The sequence below is a fragment of the Nematolebias whitei genome, chromosome 18 (genome assembly GCF_014905685.2).
Source record: "Nematolebias whitei isolate Nwh7 chromosome 18, NemWhi1, whole genome shotgun sequence".
Classification (NCBI taxonomy): Eukaryota; Metazoa; Chordata; class Actinopteri; order Cyprinodontiformes; family Rivulidae; genus Nematolebias; species Nematolebias whitei.
The window spans coordinates 17456208-17470960 of record NC_056515.1 but is presented as its reverse complement, the minus strand read 5'-3'; the positions used below and the strand labels follow the sequence as shown (position 1 = coordinate 17470960).

General features: G+C 42.2%; 1 protein-coding gene across 2 annotated transcripts; it reads left to right on the top strand.

Moving 5' to 3' along the window:
- The first annotated feature begins 194 nt into the window (after positions 1–194).
- Positions 195–14402, top strand: ajm1 (apical junction component 1 homolog). 2 transcript variants are annotated; one of them, XM_037692675.1, is made up of 2 exons: positions 195–268; positions 11082–14402. In XM_037692675.1, exon 2 carries the CDS (start codon positions 11136–11138, stop codon positions 14400–14402), a length of 3267 nt encoding a protein of 1088 aa, XP_037548603.1. In that variant the 5' UTR covers positions 195–268; positions 11082–11135. The 2 variants fall into 2 exon arrangements, with proteins under 2 accessions (XP_037548603.1, XP_037548604.1); XM_037692676.1 differs by lacking the exon at positions 195–268 and adding an exon at positions 635–727.
- Positions 14403–14753: the final 351 nt, after the last annotated feature.

Below are 14753 nucleotides of genomic sequence, written 5' to 3'. Positions count from 1 at the left end.
GGCTGTCAGCGCTGCGGTTGGGGTGGAGGTGAAATGACACGGTGCGGTGCTGCGCAGCAGAGATGCGCAAACGTCCTCCTAGCGTCGTCCGGATGAGGAGGAGGAGGATGAGGAGGAGGAGAGCAGGATCCACGGAGTCTGACCAATAAGGCGCATATTGCAGCTTCACCCCCCCTGCACATGTCAGATGTCGTCATTGGGAAAACACCATCGAGCTGCCGCGGATCCTGAGCACCCTGATGAGCTCATGGGAGTCCGGACTGATGCGGTAAGACGCTTTGATTCTCTGCTCTGACTGACCACTAACCTTTTGGATTACAATGAGTCTAAACAGCGCGCGCGCGGCGTGCAATGCTGCACTGATATTCCGTGCGCGTGGAGGCGTTTGTCCGTGTCTGTCGCTGCTGTAGCTGATTTAGGGCTACGGTGCTCCAACACTGACATCACCACCATCCTCCTCCTCCTCCTCCTCCTCCTCCTCCTCCTCCTCAGGACCGTGGCTCCAGGCAGCAGCCCTCCATGCACCACACGATCCGCAGTGATTCTCAGAGCCTCGCTGCGACGATCACGCGCAGTCGGCCCAGTTCGGCTCGTGTTTCATGAAATCTGCGTCCAGTCTGCTGCTGGGCGGCGCGCGCTTCATTCTTTCCTGCTCCACTGAAAGAAAGATGGAGAGACTATAGCCAGATGTTGCAGTTTGTCCAGAGGCCACAAGATGAGAGAGCAGGTAGACTGACGCACACGCGCACGCGTTCTGTTAAAATCAAGTATGAATTCTGGTTATGGCTAATGAAGAGCCCAATGTTTAATAAAAAAATGAATTAATTTGTGTTCATTAATCGGTAATCCATTGATGTTTTGCAGTTTTTCCCAAGAATCATTAAATCACCTGCTTAGATTGAGGACATATTGTTGTCAGTGCTCCAAATAAAACAAACAAACAAACAAATAAATAAATGGTCAGCACAGTCCATCACTCACAGCACTGATTATAAAATAGTTTGGACACTGTCTAAATGGTTTAAAAACCCAGAATGCAAATTTGCAAATCTCCTTTTGTAATTCACAGTGGAAGACAAGAAACGTGTCAAATGTTAAAACTAATTAGAATAATTTGGGTTATTTATCAACCAGTCAGTAAGAGGACGGGACTGGGTATAAAAAGAACATTTTAGAGAGACTGAATCTCAGAAGTAAAGATGGGCAGAGGTTCGTCTGCAAAAGCGTCTAAAGCTTAAGTAGATTTTAGAATCATATCTCATGACCTCAAAATATTTCATGGATCTGCAGAAATCAATCAAAGCCTGAACACTGGATGGTCGTTATCTTTGGGCTCTCAGGGGCCACTGCATCAAAACAGGTCTGGATCTGTTCTGGACTTCTGTGCACAGGCTCAGGAACCCTTCCACAAACCATGGTCTGTGTGTCCTGCTCAAACACAGTTTGACCTTTGGCCTTATTTCAGTATGACCATGCCGAACCTCACTGCATCCATTACAGCAGCATGGTTTTATAAGAGAAGAGTCCTGGTGCGGACCGGGCCTGCCTTCAGTCCAGACATCTCACCAGCGCAAAACCTTTGGTGCAACACGAAACAGAAGAAGTCCCAGGACTGATGAACATCTAGAACTCTACGTCAGACTAAAATGGGACATTCTCCTCCAAAACCTCCAGCAGCCGGTCTTTATACACGTTAGATTTATAGACTGTTGTTCAAAAGGTTGGGACGTTTTGGGGAACGTGGTCCTGTGTCAGTTTCTGAGATGTGCTGCTGCCTTAAAATGTCAAATTACCGTATTTTACCGTACATTACAATTTCTTAGTTTACACATCTGACCATGTGTTCCATCCTGAGTCCTGTCCTGAGCTTCAGGACAAGACTCGGAGGTCCACCTGCACCTCAACGATAAGGGACACTCTGCTGAGGACAAAAATGTTCATATTTTAGACAAAGACTGGTGATTTGAGAGGAGGCTGAAGGAAGCCATTTACTTCAAACCAGAAAAAACAACGTTAAACAGAGGAGGAGGTCTCAGATTTGAACTTTCCAGAACTTACGATGCAGCTTCAGGCCTGATTCCACGTCTGCTCCACTGCAGTTCACAGCTTCGTGCAGGTGACCACAACATCTCTCTGTGAGCCAGACCCTGAAGAGCCTAACGAGTCTTTATTGTGCGTGGTGAGTAGTTCCAGTCCTGCAGGTGAATGTGAATCCATAACGAAGCCTCTCATGCAGTTAAAGCCTGGACCTCCTCACACGTCAGACATTTCTGATAAAGCCTCCTGGACGGGAAGAGAAATGTCTTCAGCTTCAGAACAGAAGTACTTTTTTAAAAATCTTTTTAGGAGATTACATCACAATGACACAGTTGATTAAGTTTGCCTGTGATTTATCTTGCTTAAAAAAAAACCCTGACATTCACGCACGATCCAAACTGAACGGCTCGTTAAAATGAACAACCCCTCCTCAAACAGCTGAGAGACGTTCTTTCTTTTTCTCCTGCTCATGGTTTCCTCCTCAGATGCCGACAAACATTCTTCCTTCCCACTGAGACAAAGAGGTACAGGCAAAGGGGACGAGCACAGTAGTTGCAGTTTTATATAGTGAACATGCACTCAGGGGGTGGGGCATGTTGCATGATTGACAAGTCATGTGGTACAACTCTGCATAGTGACTTACGGTTGTAAATAATTATGTACAGTCTGTAGTAATGGCGTAGACTAGACATAGAACCGTAAATCCCACCTCTACATTTGAACATCTGTGTTCCTACAGATGCATGTAGACTGTGCATATATCGATCGATATTTGCTGATCAAGCAGATTGATACGTTCAGCAGCGTTGGCACCATCATCATACTGTATAATGGTCTATATGCATGCATGCCCACAGGAACAGAGAGGCTGTTGGTTGAGAGAACAGCAACAAAATGAACAGTGTCTGCACAATTAGTGTTCTTTTACAACAGCATGACGCATGTAAGGAAAAGTTGTTTTATAAGTCTGAGAAACAAAAAAAAATTTCAATTCAGTTTATTTATATAGCGCCAAATCACAACAACGTTGTCTCAGGGCACTTTACAGGAACATTCACATAAAAGCCAATTAGTAAAAGTTCTCTATCTGAGGAATCCAGCAGACAAGATGAATCTTCACTTCATCACAGTCTCCCATCCTGAGCAAGCACAGTGGCAACAGTGGAAAGGAAAAACTCCCTTTTAACAGGAAGAAACCTCCAGCAGAACCAGGCTCAGGACAAGCGTCCATCTGCGTTGACCAGCAATAATAATAATAATAACATGACTTTAGTCTAGCCTGGCTGAAGACTTTTGCCTCTTTCTCCATTGCCTGTGCTCTGTGAGATGATTCAAACAATAAGTTGCTAACTCTTGAAACTAAAAGAACATCATTTTACAATCCTCCTCTCATGGCAGCAGATCAGAAAACTCCTGGCACGAGCCTAGGGGTCCCGTTGATTCATTTCTTGTACCTAATAATAATAATAATAATAATAATAATAATAATAATAATAATAATTTAGCCAGTTGTTCCTCATGAGTCATGATCACATAATTTGAACCAATTAGAAGCAGTGCTGAGTGGGTCATGACTTCTTGTTTCCAACTGATGTCTTATGGGTAATGTAGTTTATATGAATCCGTTGTACTTTATAGTTGTTTATGAGAAATGGTGGAATGCCATAAAAGTCACAGTATGCTAAAATAAAATAAAAAATGCAACAGTTCTGTAATTCTAGTGTTCTAGCTGTAATCTGAAACCTGCATGAAAGCTCTCCTCTGTCAGAAAACATCTGGGGCTAATGTTCTTGTTTAATAAATAGGTGGTCTGGGACAAAAGAAAACCTGGTATGTTGGTATTTTTAACACTTAGTGGATTACCAGGATGCTCTGAGGTTTTACTTACTTTACAGCTTGCTTCGATACTTTTAGAGTTGACTGAACTTGCTCTGGCCACTGTATTGTAAAATACGCTGTGTCAAATCACAGACCTACAGTCTGAGCTGCGTTAAGTCCCGTTACATTTACCTAAGTACATACAGCGCTGGCGTTAGGCTCACGCTTGTGTAGAGAGCAGCTGACGACTGCAGCACATTGTATTTTACTATGAGGGATTTGGAGCGTCGTGGGTTAAAACTTTAGTCTTTGCTCTTTTATTTCTCCCATGTCATCAGTTATAGGTAACGAATCAAAAGTTGGGGAAATAACTCCACATACACTCAAATAACTCTGAACTGCGTTAACGTGCATTTACGTTTATTAGCATGTAGAAGAGGTAACGTAGATCTGATTGTTCTTTATCACCACATGTGGACTCTGAGCCGTCCACTGACTCAACCAGAACAAGTTAGTGCCAAGATGAACAGGGTCTACAGCTAATCTGTGGCTACCGTGGTGCTTTCATGGCCCACTGCCAGGAAAGGTGCGATCAGGCGTGTTGTGTCGGACACGTTTGCAAAACATTTCATGAATGTGTGGATGGATTTTTATGAAACTCTTTGAAATGAACCTTTGGATGTTTATTTACAACTCAATACTTTTCAAGCTCAGCATGATTGAAGGCGGTCTCTCACAGCTAATTGATAGCGCAAAAATGGCTATAACGCACTAAACTTTACAAATATTGAGCTATGTTTTGGTGTGGTAGTAGCTGAGGGTCATCCCCAACACACTGAATGCTAAAAGAACACGTGAGCTTTGCTGAACAATTTGTTATGCAAGGTGGTGCGCGATTAGCATTTTTCCAACTTATTCTCTGCCAAACATTTTGCAGTTTTATGTAACTGTTTGTTACGCTCAAACTTGAACAATCTATTTGATTAAATACAAATTAAACTTTTTGAAACTGGTAAACAAGGAGGCTGCTCTTCTCACAAGTTCATCTTCAAAGTTAAAGAAAGGCAACTAAATGCTAGCAGGATGGGAATAATGTTGCAGCATGATAGAGCAGTGGTTAATGCTGTTGCCTCACAGCATGAAGGTCCTGGGTTCAAATCTCATCTGTGGAGACTTTGCATGTTCGGCCTGTGCATGCTAAAATAAAAACATGCATGAGGTAAGTTGGTGAATCTAAACTGATTTTGAGTGTGTATGGTTGGTGTGTTAGCCGTGACACTGATCCAGATGAACCTGCTGGAGATATACAACCATGAACAGCTGCATGTCCTTCAGTTTAAACCACATCTGGACAGTATACACACGGTACAGTTGTACCTTTTGATAGTATCACATATTCATTCATTCAACCTTTATTTATACAGGTTAGTCCCATTGAGCCTCGGGGACTCATTTACAAGAGAGACCTGAATATCCAGGTTAACAGTACAACAAAATGTTCAGGATGAGAAGAACCGATTTGACTTGCTAAAATAAAGAACAAACAAACGAGAAATACTAAAGCACTCAATAAGAATACAAAATAAAGCACCAAAAAGTAAATACAAAATTTCCAAAGTCCAAAAGAAAAAAAATAATAAACAACAACATGGTAGAATATAACGGTGCAAGATGAATTTGTATGAACAAGTATTTCAAGGTAGTAATATAAGCTTAAATTCACATGATGTATACTGCACATAACTAACAAACTACACAGGTTGTGTGACGGATTATTGTACAGGTGGTGAGTACCATTGAGATGAGTTATGATGGTAGTGACATGCATGATACAGCCACATAGTGCAGCAGCAATAAACATATTAGTTGTCACAGATGTGGCTTGGTGCAAAGTCATTGCCAGTTGTTCATTGTTATTTACCAAGAGTTCAGTAATCTGACAGCTCGTGGATAAAAACTGTCGTTGAGTCTTGTCGTGCGCACTCGTGTATCGTCTGCCTGAGGGTAGTACTGTACTTGCCGCCGTACATGTCGCACCGCCGTAAAAGTCGCATCAGTCCAAATATGTCTAATAACGTGGAAGAAAACATAAATATGTCGCTTCGCTGTATAAGTCACATTTATTGTGTCACCGCTGACCACCCGGAAACGTGGGCCGGTGTTGTGCCAGTAATCGATTGGCTGCCAAATGACGGCCGTGGGAGTGTGCATGGGAGGACTTTAACAAGAATTTAACTAGATTAACACTTACAAACAATTGTTTGTTTGCTCGACATTATAGCAAAGGTGTGTCTCAGTTGAACTTTTCCTTAATAAATGCACTTTGACGGTCAAACCAGCTGCATTTCAAAACAGATTCGCGGCTGCAGGAGCGCACAGAGGGGGGGCTCGCTGTGCATTTCTTCTAAATTTACCAAGAGAAGGTATTGATACAGATACATTACAGATACAGATACATACAAATGATTGAGTTATACTTATTTTTGTGTTTTTAGTCATTAGGCTGCAGCGGCCAACTTCAATTGAGTTGACTCCAGATGTTTATAAGTTGTAAATGTGCATCCAATGATCACTTCCTGCAAGCTTCATTAAATTCATCCACTGGTAAATGAGCTATTTTGCTAACGGACACAAACAGACGCAGATTATCGCCTCCCTTTTGTTTTTCCTCAGCTCCAATGGCTCAACATTCAAGGGACATGAAATAGACAATTCCCTTATTCTCTCAGGTCTAAATATTTGACCCTCTGCTAACAGCGCCTTTTTATTTGACGAGCTTTGGTCATCAAGCATTAAAGCAAAGCTGCTGCCTCATTTATCATACGGCCAACGCTAGCAAGAACGATGAACTTGTTTTGAATTATACCGTGACACAACGAGTGTTGAACAGCATGTTCGATTATCGCACAAAAATGTGATACGTTTCATGCAATCCAGGGATAAAAAATAAAGTTACACAACACTTTAATGCCAAAACAAACAGTTTAAAGCTCTTTTCAGTCTGTCGTTAAATCTCATGCGAGCAAACTATGAACAGTATTCAGAGTGACTCAGCTTATGTCAGGCTCTAGTGAAGCTGTGTTTGTTAATGACAATCTGCTGGATGCTAACGGTAAAGATTGTTTGTATTGTGGCATAAATGGCCCATACGTGTTTGAATTGTGCTGAATTACTAATACAGACACAGAAAATTACTATAACGTAGTCCATTTTACAAATATTGAGCTAAAGTTCGATGCAGTAGTAGCCGAGAGTCATCCTCTTCGAGTGCTAACACATCTTGCATGGGACTGAGTATAAGATTTTTTACTGGCCCAACTCTGTCCCTTCTCATCATAAGATGATCTTTATTTAACACTTTGGCATAAAGGGTGGCGGGTGATATGCATGTCTTCAAGGAATGTAATTCATGTGCAAACTTTTGAATTCTGAGTTCGATGGGTCGTCATGGGGCAAGTTTGCGATTGACGAGGCTGAGCTACTTCAGATGCATATTCACCAACCATCTTCGTCATGTAGCACATTCAGAGGTTGGTTGGTTTAACATTTTAGTTTAGGTTCTTTCACCTCCTGCTGTTGGTGTCTGAAGTAGGAGTCTACACACAGAATCAAAACGTAAAAGGTCATATAAAAAGAAAACCATCCCATCATAGGAGATGGAAAAGATGCCTCAGTGTAAATGGATCAGTATTGCAATGGGGAGTCAGTGTGTAGTGTTGCATGCTGATGTTGGGGGAGGGGAGGTCTAGTGAAGAGGAATTAGTTCTGCCTGGAGAGTCAGACTTTTTCTCGGGTGTTTCATTCTGATGCTGCAGTGTATTACCCACAATGCATGGTGAAAAACTGTGCTCACTGACCGGAAGGCTACCACAGCTCTATTGAAGAAGTGGTGTCCATTATAATATCTCCTTGAATGGCGTTTGAGTCAGTGTCCAGCTCTTAATACACCATGGTCCTCCTCTTGTGTCATTTTGTCAGAAATGACATATTTGAGTGTTAAAGTTGATGTATTCAATTAATTATCAATTAATCAAGGTTCAAAGCAACTTTATTATCCCCAAAAGGCAAATAGATTCACAGCTAACAGTATAACAGACCATAAATAAGCAGCACACACACACATTTTAAATATATTTTCAATAAAAAGGTTGATGACAGATGGAACCAACAACTTCTCGAAGCCATTTGTTTTACATCATGGCAGAAAACCAATTTTGTATGTTATGATTCTATTGATGGGTTTTTCTTTTTAAAATTATTGAGTTTATTTTCGGACTTTGCTTATTATAACATGTGTATGAATCAGTATTTAATCATACTTGTAAATACTCGTGAAACTCAGAGGGTGGAGTCCAACTCTATGGTCATGTCAGACAAATTCTCTTTAAATTAATTCAACTGTTTGTAAACTGAATCATGAAGAATGCTGAATGCAAAAAGAAGAACATTTTACAATAACTTGCATCAAAGTTAATTTGATATTTAGGGTGCGTGGCTACAAACATGTCAAATTACATGATTAGGATTCTCTGAAGGCTAGAATGACCTTTACTTTGCATCTCCTTCATACTCAAATGCCTTTATTTCCAAATTCCTGGTCCAAAACATCAACCAGATATCAAAGGTTTCAACTTGAAAAGTTGGAGATTCCTCACTAGATCTGACCTCAAAATTCAATATGTTTGATTTTCTCATGAAAAGCTGTATAAGCTGCAGTAGAGCCCTTTTTATTTGTCATTTTGTTTACCAGTAGCTCAGTTAAACTGACATGGCCACGTGTCGCTGCAATGGAAGTTATTCTAATCACTGAGCACAACAATTAAAACATCCAGTAGTTTGTCTGACTTGCAGCTCAAATATGGTTAAATTGGGTCTGACAACCATTCCACAATCTGAGTTCCAACTTCTGAGGTAAACGAAACCAAGCCTGAGTCACTATGTCGTGACACGTTTACTGCCAGGGAATGGAACATCAAGCTGTTTTCAATCTTGTATTGCATCTTTACTGTAAAACAGGCAAAATTTGTTTTTCTCAACTTCTCTATTAAGTGAATCGTACTGTTTCTGTACTGTATATCTATAGGCCATATAAAATAGTTAGCAAAAATATTCCTTTTTAAGTAAATTTCAGTTAAGTGTACATTTGGTGGGGAGCTTTCAGTTGGCTTGACTAAATGATTTCTGCCTACAACTTGACATGAACCTGATTCATTGGCGTGCATGTTAGGTTAGTTGTTGATTCTCAGTTGAATATATACTGTGCGTGTAACGCTGGTGAACAAACCAGATGGATTTCTACCCTGCCTCTAGCAGAGAGTCCGCTGAGGAGAGCTCCAGCTGCCCACAAAACTAATCATGAGGCATTAAGTATAAAAAAGACAACATATTTATATCTGTTTGCTTCTAGTTAGACAAACCAACCACTATAAAACTGTCATTCCACTACAGGTTACCGCTCTGTGAGCATTAGGAAAGTTATTACCTTAATGCCTTTTACTGTGGTTCTTATTGTGTAACTCGTCATGTATGAGACTTTATCACAGGTTGTAATTTGTGTTTATATTTGGGCACTCTACCGTAGCCATCTGTTAGAGTTATCCTACTTGTGTACCGCCCTGACTGGGGCACAGGCGTTGGACCTGAGGAGGACAGGTCAAAAGTTATCACCAGAAGGTATCTTTGCGCACATTTAAAATTATTTGCATCCAAATACACTTATAGGGATGACATTAATTGCTTGCTTAGGGTTATCTTCTGAGGGCTTGAGTTTGGGAATTTTTACGAGGCACCCCTTGGGCACCTCACCAGGGGGGTATTGTTAGCGTTATCCTACTTTATCATTCTGAGACCCCCGGTCTTGTCTGCACAAAGTCAGACTAGTTTCTGGCCGGGTTATGTACAGATGAGACTGGGCCCAGCTGCTCTGAGTGAGCTTCCCAGGGTCCGCACCCAATAAGGAGTAACTTTTTTTTTTTGCTGGCTTCCATCACGTAGCTAGATTTGCACTTTCACCCATTTTCACCATCAGAAACTGATAAGACCAATGATGTCACACATAGTCACCCCACTGATACACTCTGATAGGCTGTGCTCCCGAAAGTGAAGGTGGAGCCAAGGGCCAATATAATTTGGGGCGTTCTGTTAGACGGGGCTTCCGCTGCCAGGTTAAGACAAGTTGGACGGACGCCTCAGCGCTGAAACTGTAACTTTCTCCTGCCTGATGAACATTAAATTGATAAACGCAAATTATATCTCTTGATTTAAATGAGTTAAAGTGAGTTTCCTCTCCACCTGGGAATAAAAGAACAAGACTCTGGAGGCGGGGAGTCGGACCAGTTTCAGGGACGGACCCAGTCCATATTCTCACACATCCATCCCTTTACCTGCTTTTTCTTTCTGGTAGCTGGTGTCTATCGCCAGTGTTCATTGTGTGAGATGCAGGGGAAACCCTGGACAGGTCTCCAGTCCATCACAGGGACACATAGAGACAAATGAGACAAACAACCATTCACTCTCTCACCTAGGGACAATTTAGAGTTACCAGTCAGCCTAACATGCATGTTTTTGTTCTGTGGGAGGAAACTGGAATACCCGGAGAAAACCTACGCATGCACTGGGAGAAAATGCAAACTCTACCCAGCAAGGCCAGGAGGCAAACTTGCAACCATTTTGCTGTGAAGCAATAGCTCTAACATCTGCACCACAATGCCACCACTCATATTTTCAAGAAACTAATTTATTTTTAAACCTGCACTTTAACTTATGCATAATTTAAAAAAATTTACAAAATTACAAATGATTTTTCTTCTCGTTGCTGCCAAAGTTTAGTTCAAACTAGACGGGGGTGGCTGTGGCTGAGTGGTTAGAGCAGTCATCCTCCAATGCGAGAGTTGGGGGGTTCAAATCCACCAGCAGTCACATGTCGAAGTGTCCCTGGACAAGACACTGAACCTCTCATAGCCTCCGATGTGTGTCCCATCGGTGTATGAATGTGATCTAAAGCACTGATTAGTCTCTTTAGAATGATTAGTTCAGTTAGCTTTGTAGAGCTCTAGAGTGCTGTATGAATGGGTAAGTGAGGACAGATTTTAGTGTAAAGCGCTTTGAGTATCTTGAAATAAGATAGAAAGGCGCTATATAAGTACAGTCCATTTACCATTTACCATTTACAATATTGACCAGGCACCTGTCACTAACTGAAATTTTCTGGGTTTTTTTCTCTCTAGGCAATATCAGCATTACAGCTACTTGATGGAGAAAAATAAAGGAATCCCTTTAAGATGACACGTACAGACCCACCTGACATACTGGTATCTACTGTGCATCAAGATATAAAAGTGATTCCCATTTCTTCCCACTACAAGTCCTTGCATCTGTCCAAACAATGTGATTCAATAAATTACAGCACACTGGAGGACAGTAAGAGCAAAGTCAGTAAGAGGCACTGCCGAACATTTGCCTATAAGTCATTGGAGAACCCCAAATCACACAAGTTCTTCATGAAGTCCCCATACAAGAAGGCTGACAGGCAGACAGCCAACCCAGAAGTTGCCTGGGATGCCTTGGGCCGTCAGCAGAGATATCGCTTCTCTGCTCCTGACATTTTCAGTCATAGATTAACTCCTCAATCAGTGGATGCAGAAATGGCTAGTGAAGTAGTTGTTCCTGAGCATAAAAGAAGGACCAGGTCAAAAAGTGCCTCTCGGGTCCAGACCAGCCTCACTCCTGTGTCATTTGAAGGACCATCATCTTCAGGAAGGAGAGGAAGAGACTCTCAAAAGGCTCCAAGAGACTCTCGCTGGAGACCTGAAGTATCACATAGGGAGCCATCCTATGCAGCATCAAGGGCTCATATGCATGAAGTACATCTTATTAAGTTGCAGCCTCAAAGTGATGATAGCAGCAGATACTCTCCACATTATGCTTCAGATAAATTTGACGATGGAAGTCTGGATAAACCAGCAACTAGCCCTCATGTGAGGTGTCGAGTAGACATTAAGCCTGATGCATCACATCATTCAGGACAGAAACAGACTACAACACCGGTGGACATACCCTGGCAAAAACAACACAGTGGGGGGAGGAGTCTGACTGTGCCACGTCATTTCTCTTACTCTAGGACCCCAACCCCCACTGATTCAATGGGTGCAGAGAGTAGGCAAGCTTATCAATATTCTCGCAGCGTGCCAAATAGTTACCCACAACACATGGAACATCCCTTGCAAAGGATGACTTCTTCAGGCAACTATTATGGTAGGGAAACACGCGCTCACTCTAGTCCTAATGTGCCAACTAAGTTCTTTTATGCAGATGACCCAGGAAGATATGTTACTACTGCTCCTCCACAGCCAACTTCCTATTTTCATGATGAACGTTACACTCCAGGACAACCATATACTCCAAAAGTGCAATATGTGCAGGATCCAAGGACTCGAATGGTGCATGCTGTAGCTGCAAGACCTTATTACCCTGAAATGGAGCCCTATGGATACTCTGTGCAGACAGGGTATCCCAGACCTTATTCAGCAAATGAACCGGGGCCGTATATTATTAGGACACCCCCAGCAAGAATATTTTATGGTGATGATCCAAGAACTTATCAGATTCAGACTGCACCGCCAAGGTTTTATTACTCTAGTGACATGTATGCAATGCCACCAGAACACCACGTCCCAGCAAGGGCCTATTACACTGAGGGCCGAAGGCACGCTAGGGTTGTTCAGCCACAAACAGATGACTGGTATGGCTCAGATGCATCAGGATATTCCACCAATCCAGCCTCATATGTTTCTCAAGTGACTCCAACCAGAGTCCAGCAAGAGCCTGTTCTCACTCCGTGGTATACCAGCCCATGTGTTGAACCTCAAAGAATAGGCACTGACTCCAAATCTTACTCAAGGTCTTGGGACAATATTCTCAACTCGCGTGTAGAAAGAGAACAGCCTCTCCCTGTGCAGAGAGGTCAAAGCTACGATGATCTTCTTGACTCCAGGAAGCCTTCCACAGCCACGGGTGATAAACCACAACCAGTGGTCGTCAATCTTTCTAGTTCACCAAGACGCTACGCAGCCTTATCAGTATCGGATAACTCACTTATTGACAAAAGCCCAACAGAGACAGCAAAAAGCACGACCAGTAAACTTTGGTTTGTCACTCCTGAGATAACAATCACTGATAATGACATTAGGACAGGGAATCTTAACAAGGTTGAAGGACGGTCAGCAAGTTGGGATGTTCTTGATTCCAGAAGCATTGAGGGTCCAGAGATGTCTCTTCGTGATTTTGAAAGCTCAACCAAAGAAAAGACACACGACAATGCCTCACTTCAGCAAAGCCTTGAGCAGCTTGACGAGCTTTTAGCAGATCTTGTGACTGACTACAAGCCTCCCAGCAGAAGAGCAAGTGAGGACATCCTGGACCAACTAAAAAAGTTAATTGATGAAGAAGAAGCTGTGTCTCTGGCCAGAAAAAGCTCAAAGACAGGTGCAGAGGAACCACCCCCCTTGGACAAGCAGCCAACCTCAATTAGAATGAACCCTGATACTTTTCGAGAAATGGATGGAGTTAGTGATGCAATGAAGACTGCAGAAGAGTGCTCCCCAGATCAGAGCCCAGATGAGGATGATACAATGATGTGCTCTAACAACAAATGTCGAAGAACAGAAACCTTATTTAATGCCTGTCTCTATTTTAAATCCTGCCACAGCTGTTACACCTACTACTGTTCGCGAAACTGTCGCAGAGAGGACTGGGACATTCACAAAGAAAGCTGCTTGTATGGAAGAATAGGAAGCACATGCCGCCACATAATAAAACACTGCCGGGAGACTGTTGAAGTCCACAAAGCCTTCTCCCGTATTGCCAAGGTTGGCTACCTTTCTCGAGGTAGGGGGGTTCTCTTCCTTGGTTTTCCAAACCCTGCATCCTCAAGTAACTTCCTGCAGTATGGCTTGGATAGTTTACCCATGTCTCCTACATATCTGTCCCTCCGAGAGCTTGAAAGCTTCAAGGACAATCTAGGTGAGTACTGTAAGGAACTGCAGGAAGCTGGTAAAGAATATGACCCAAATGAATGTTTCATCTTGAATGTATCCATTGCTGTGGGCGAGCAGCTTCCCGATGGGCCATCACCAAGAAATCAAGCTCCAACCGTTAGAAAATATGCAAAGGTCGCATTGGCTTCCTTTAGCCCAGAAAAAAAGGTACACAAGAAGGAGAGTGACATGGAAACACTAATCCTTACTCCACCCCCAGGAACAGCAGATATTGACAAGGAGGGAGAGGAGGGTCGGAAGGCTAGAGAAATCTGCTTCATCAACATACAAAGAGAGTTGAGAATGCGAGGGGTTTTCCTACGCCATGAATTCCCACATGTGTATCAGCAGCTCTGTGAATTTGTAGAAAATAACAGAAGGTTCACACCCACAACTATCTATCCAATTGATAAGCGGACTGGTAAACAGTTTATGTGCATGATTATGGCTGCCTCAGAGCCCAGGACATTGGACTGGGTTGGCACTCCACATCTCCTTGATGACATTATTTAGGTACACCTTTTGTTAAGAATATATATATATGTGTATAGAAATACTTATATATTGATGCACATATTTATATATTGATCCAGCTACAGACATTTATAGATAAGTATTTTGTTATCAAAATGATATACATTCATGTCCGCTTGATCAGTATTATTCATTATTAAACTATTTCTTATCAGGTGCAGAAAAGGTACAATATAAAAGGAATTTATTTTAGTTTTAAAGTAAATACTTTTATTTCACCACAAGTCATTTTGTGGTTAAGTACTGTTCAAAGACATTCCCTTTGGACGGGATTATCTAAACTCACATACTGATGTTTTGATTATCTCAGATTAGCAAGTACCAACTATT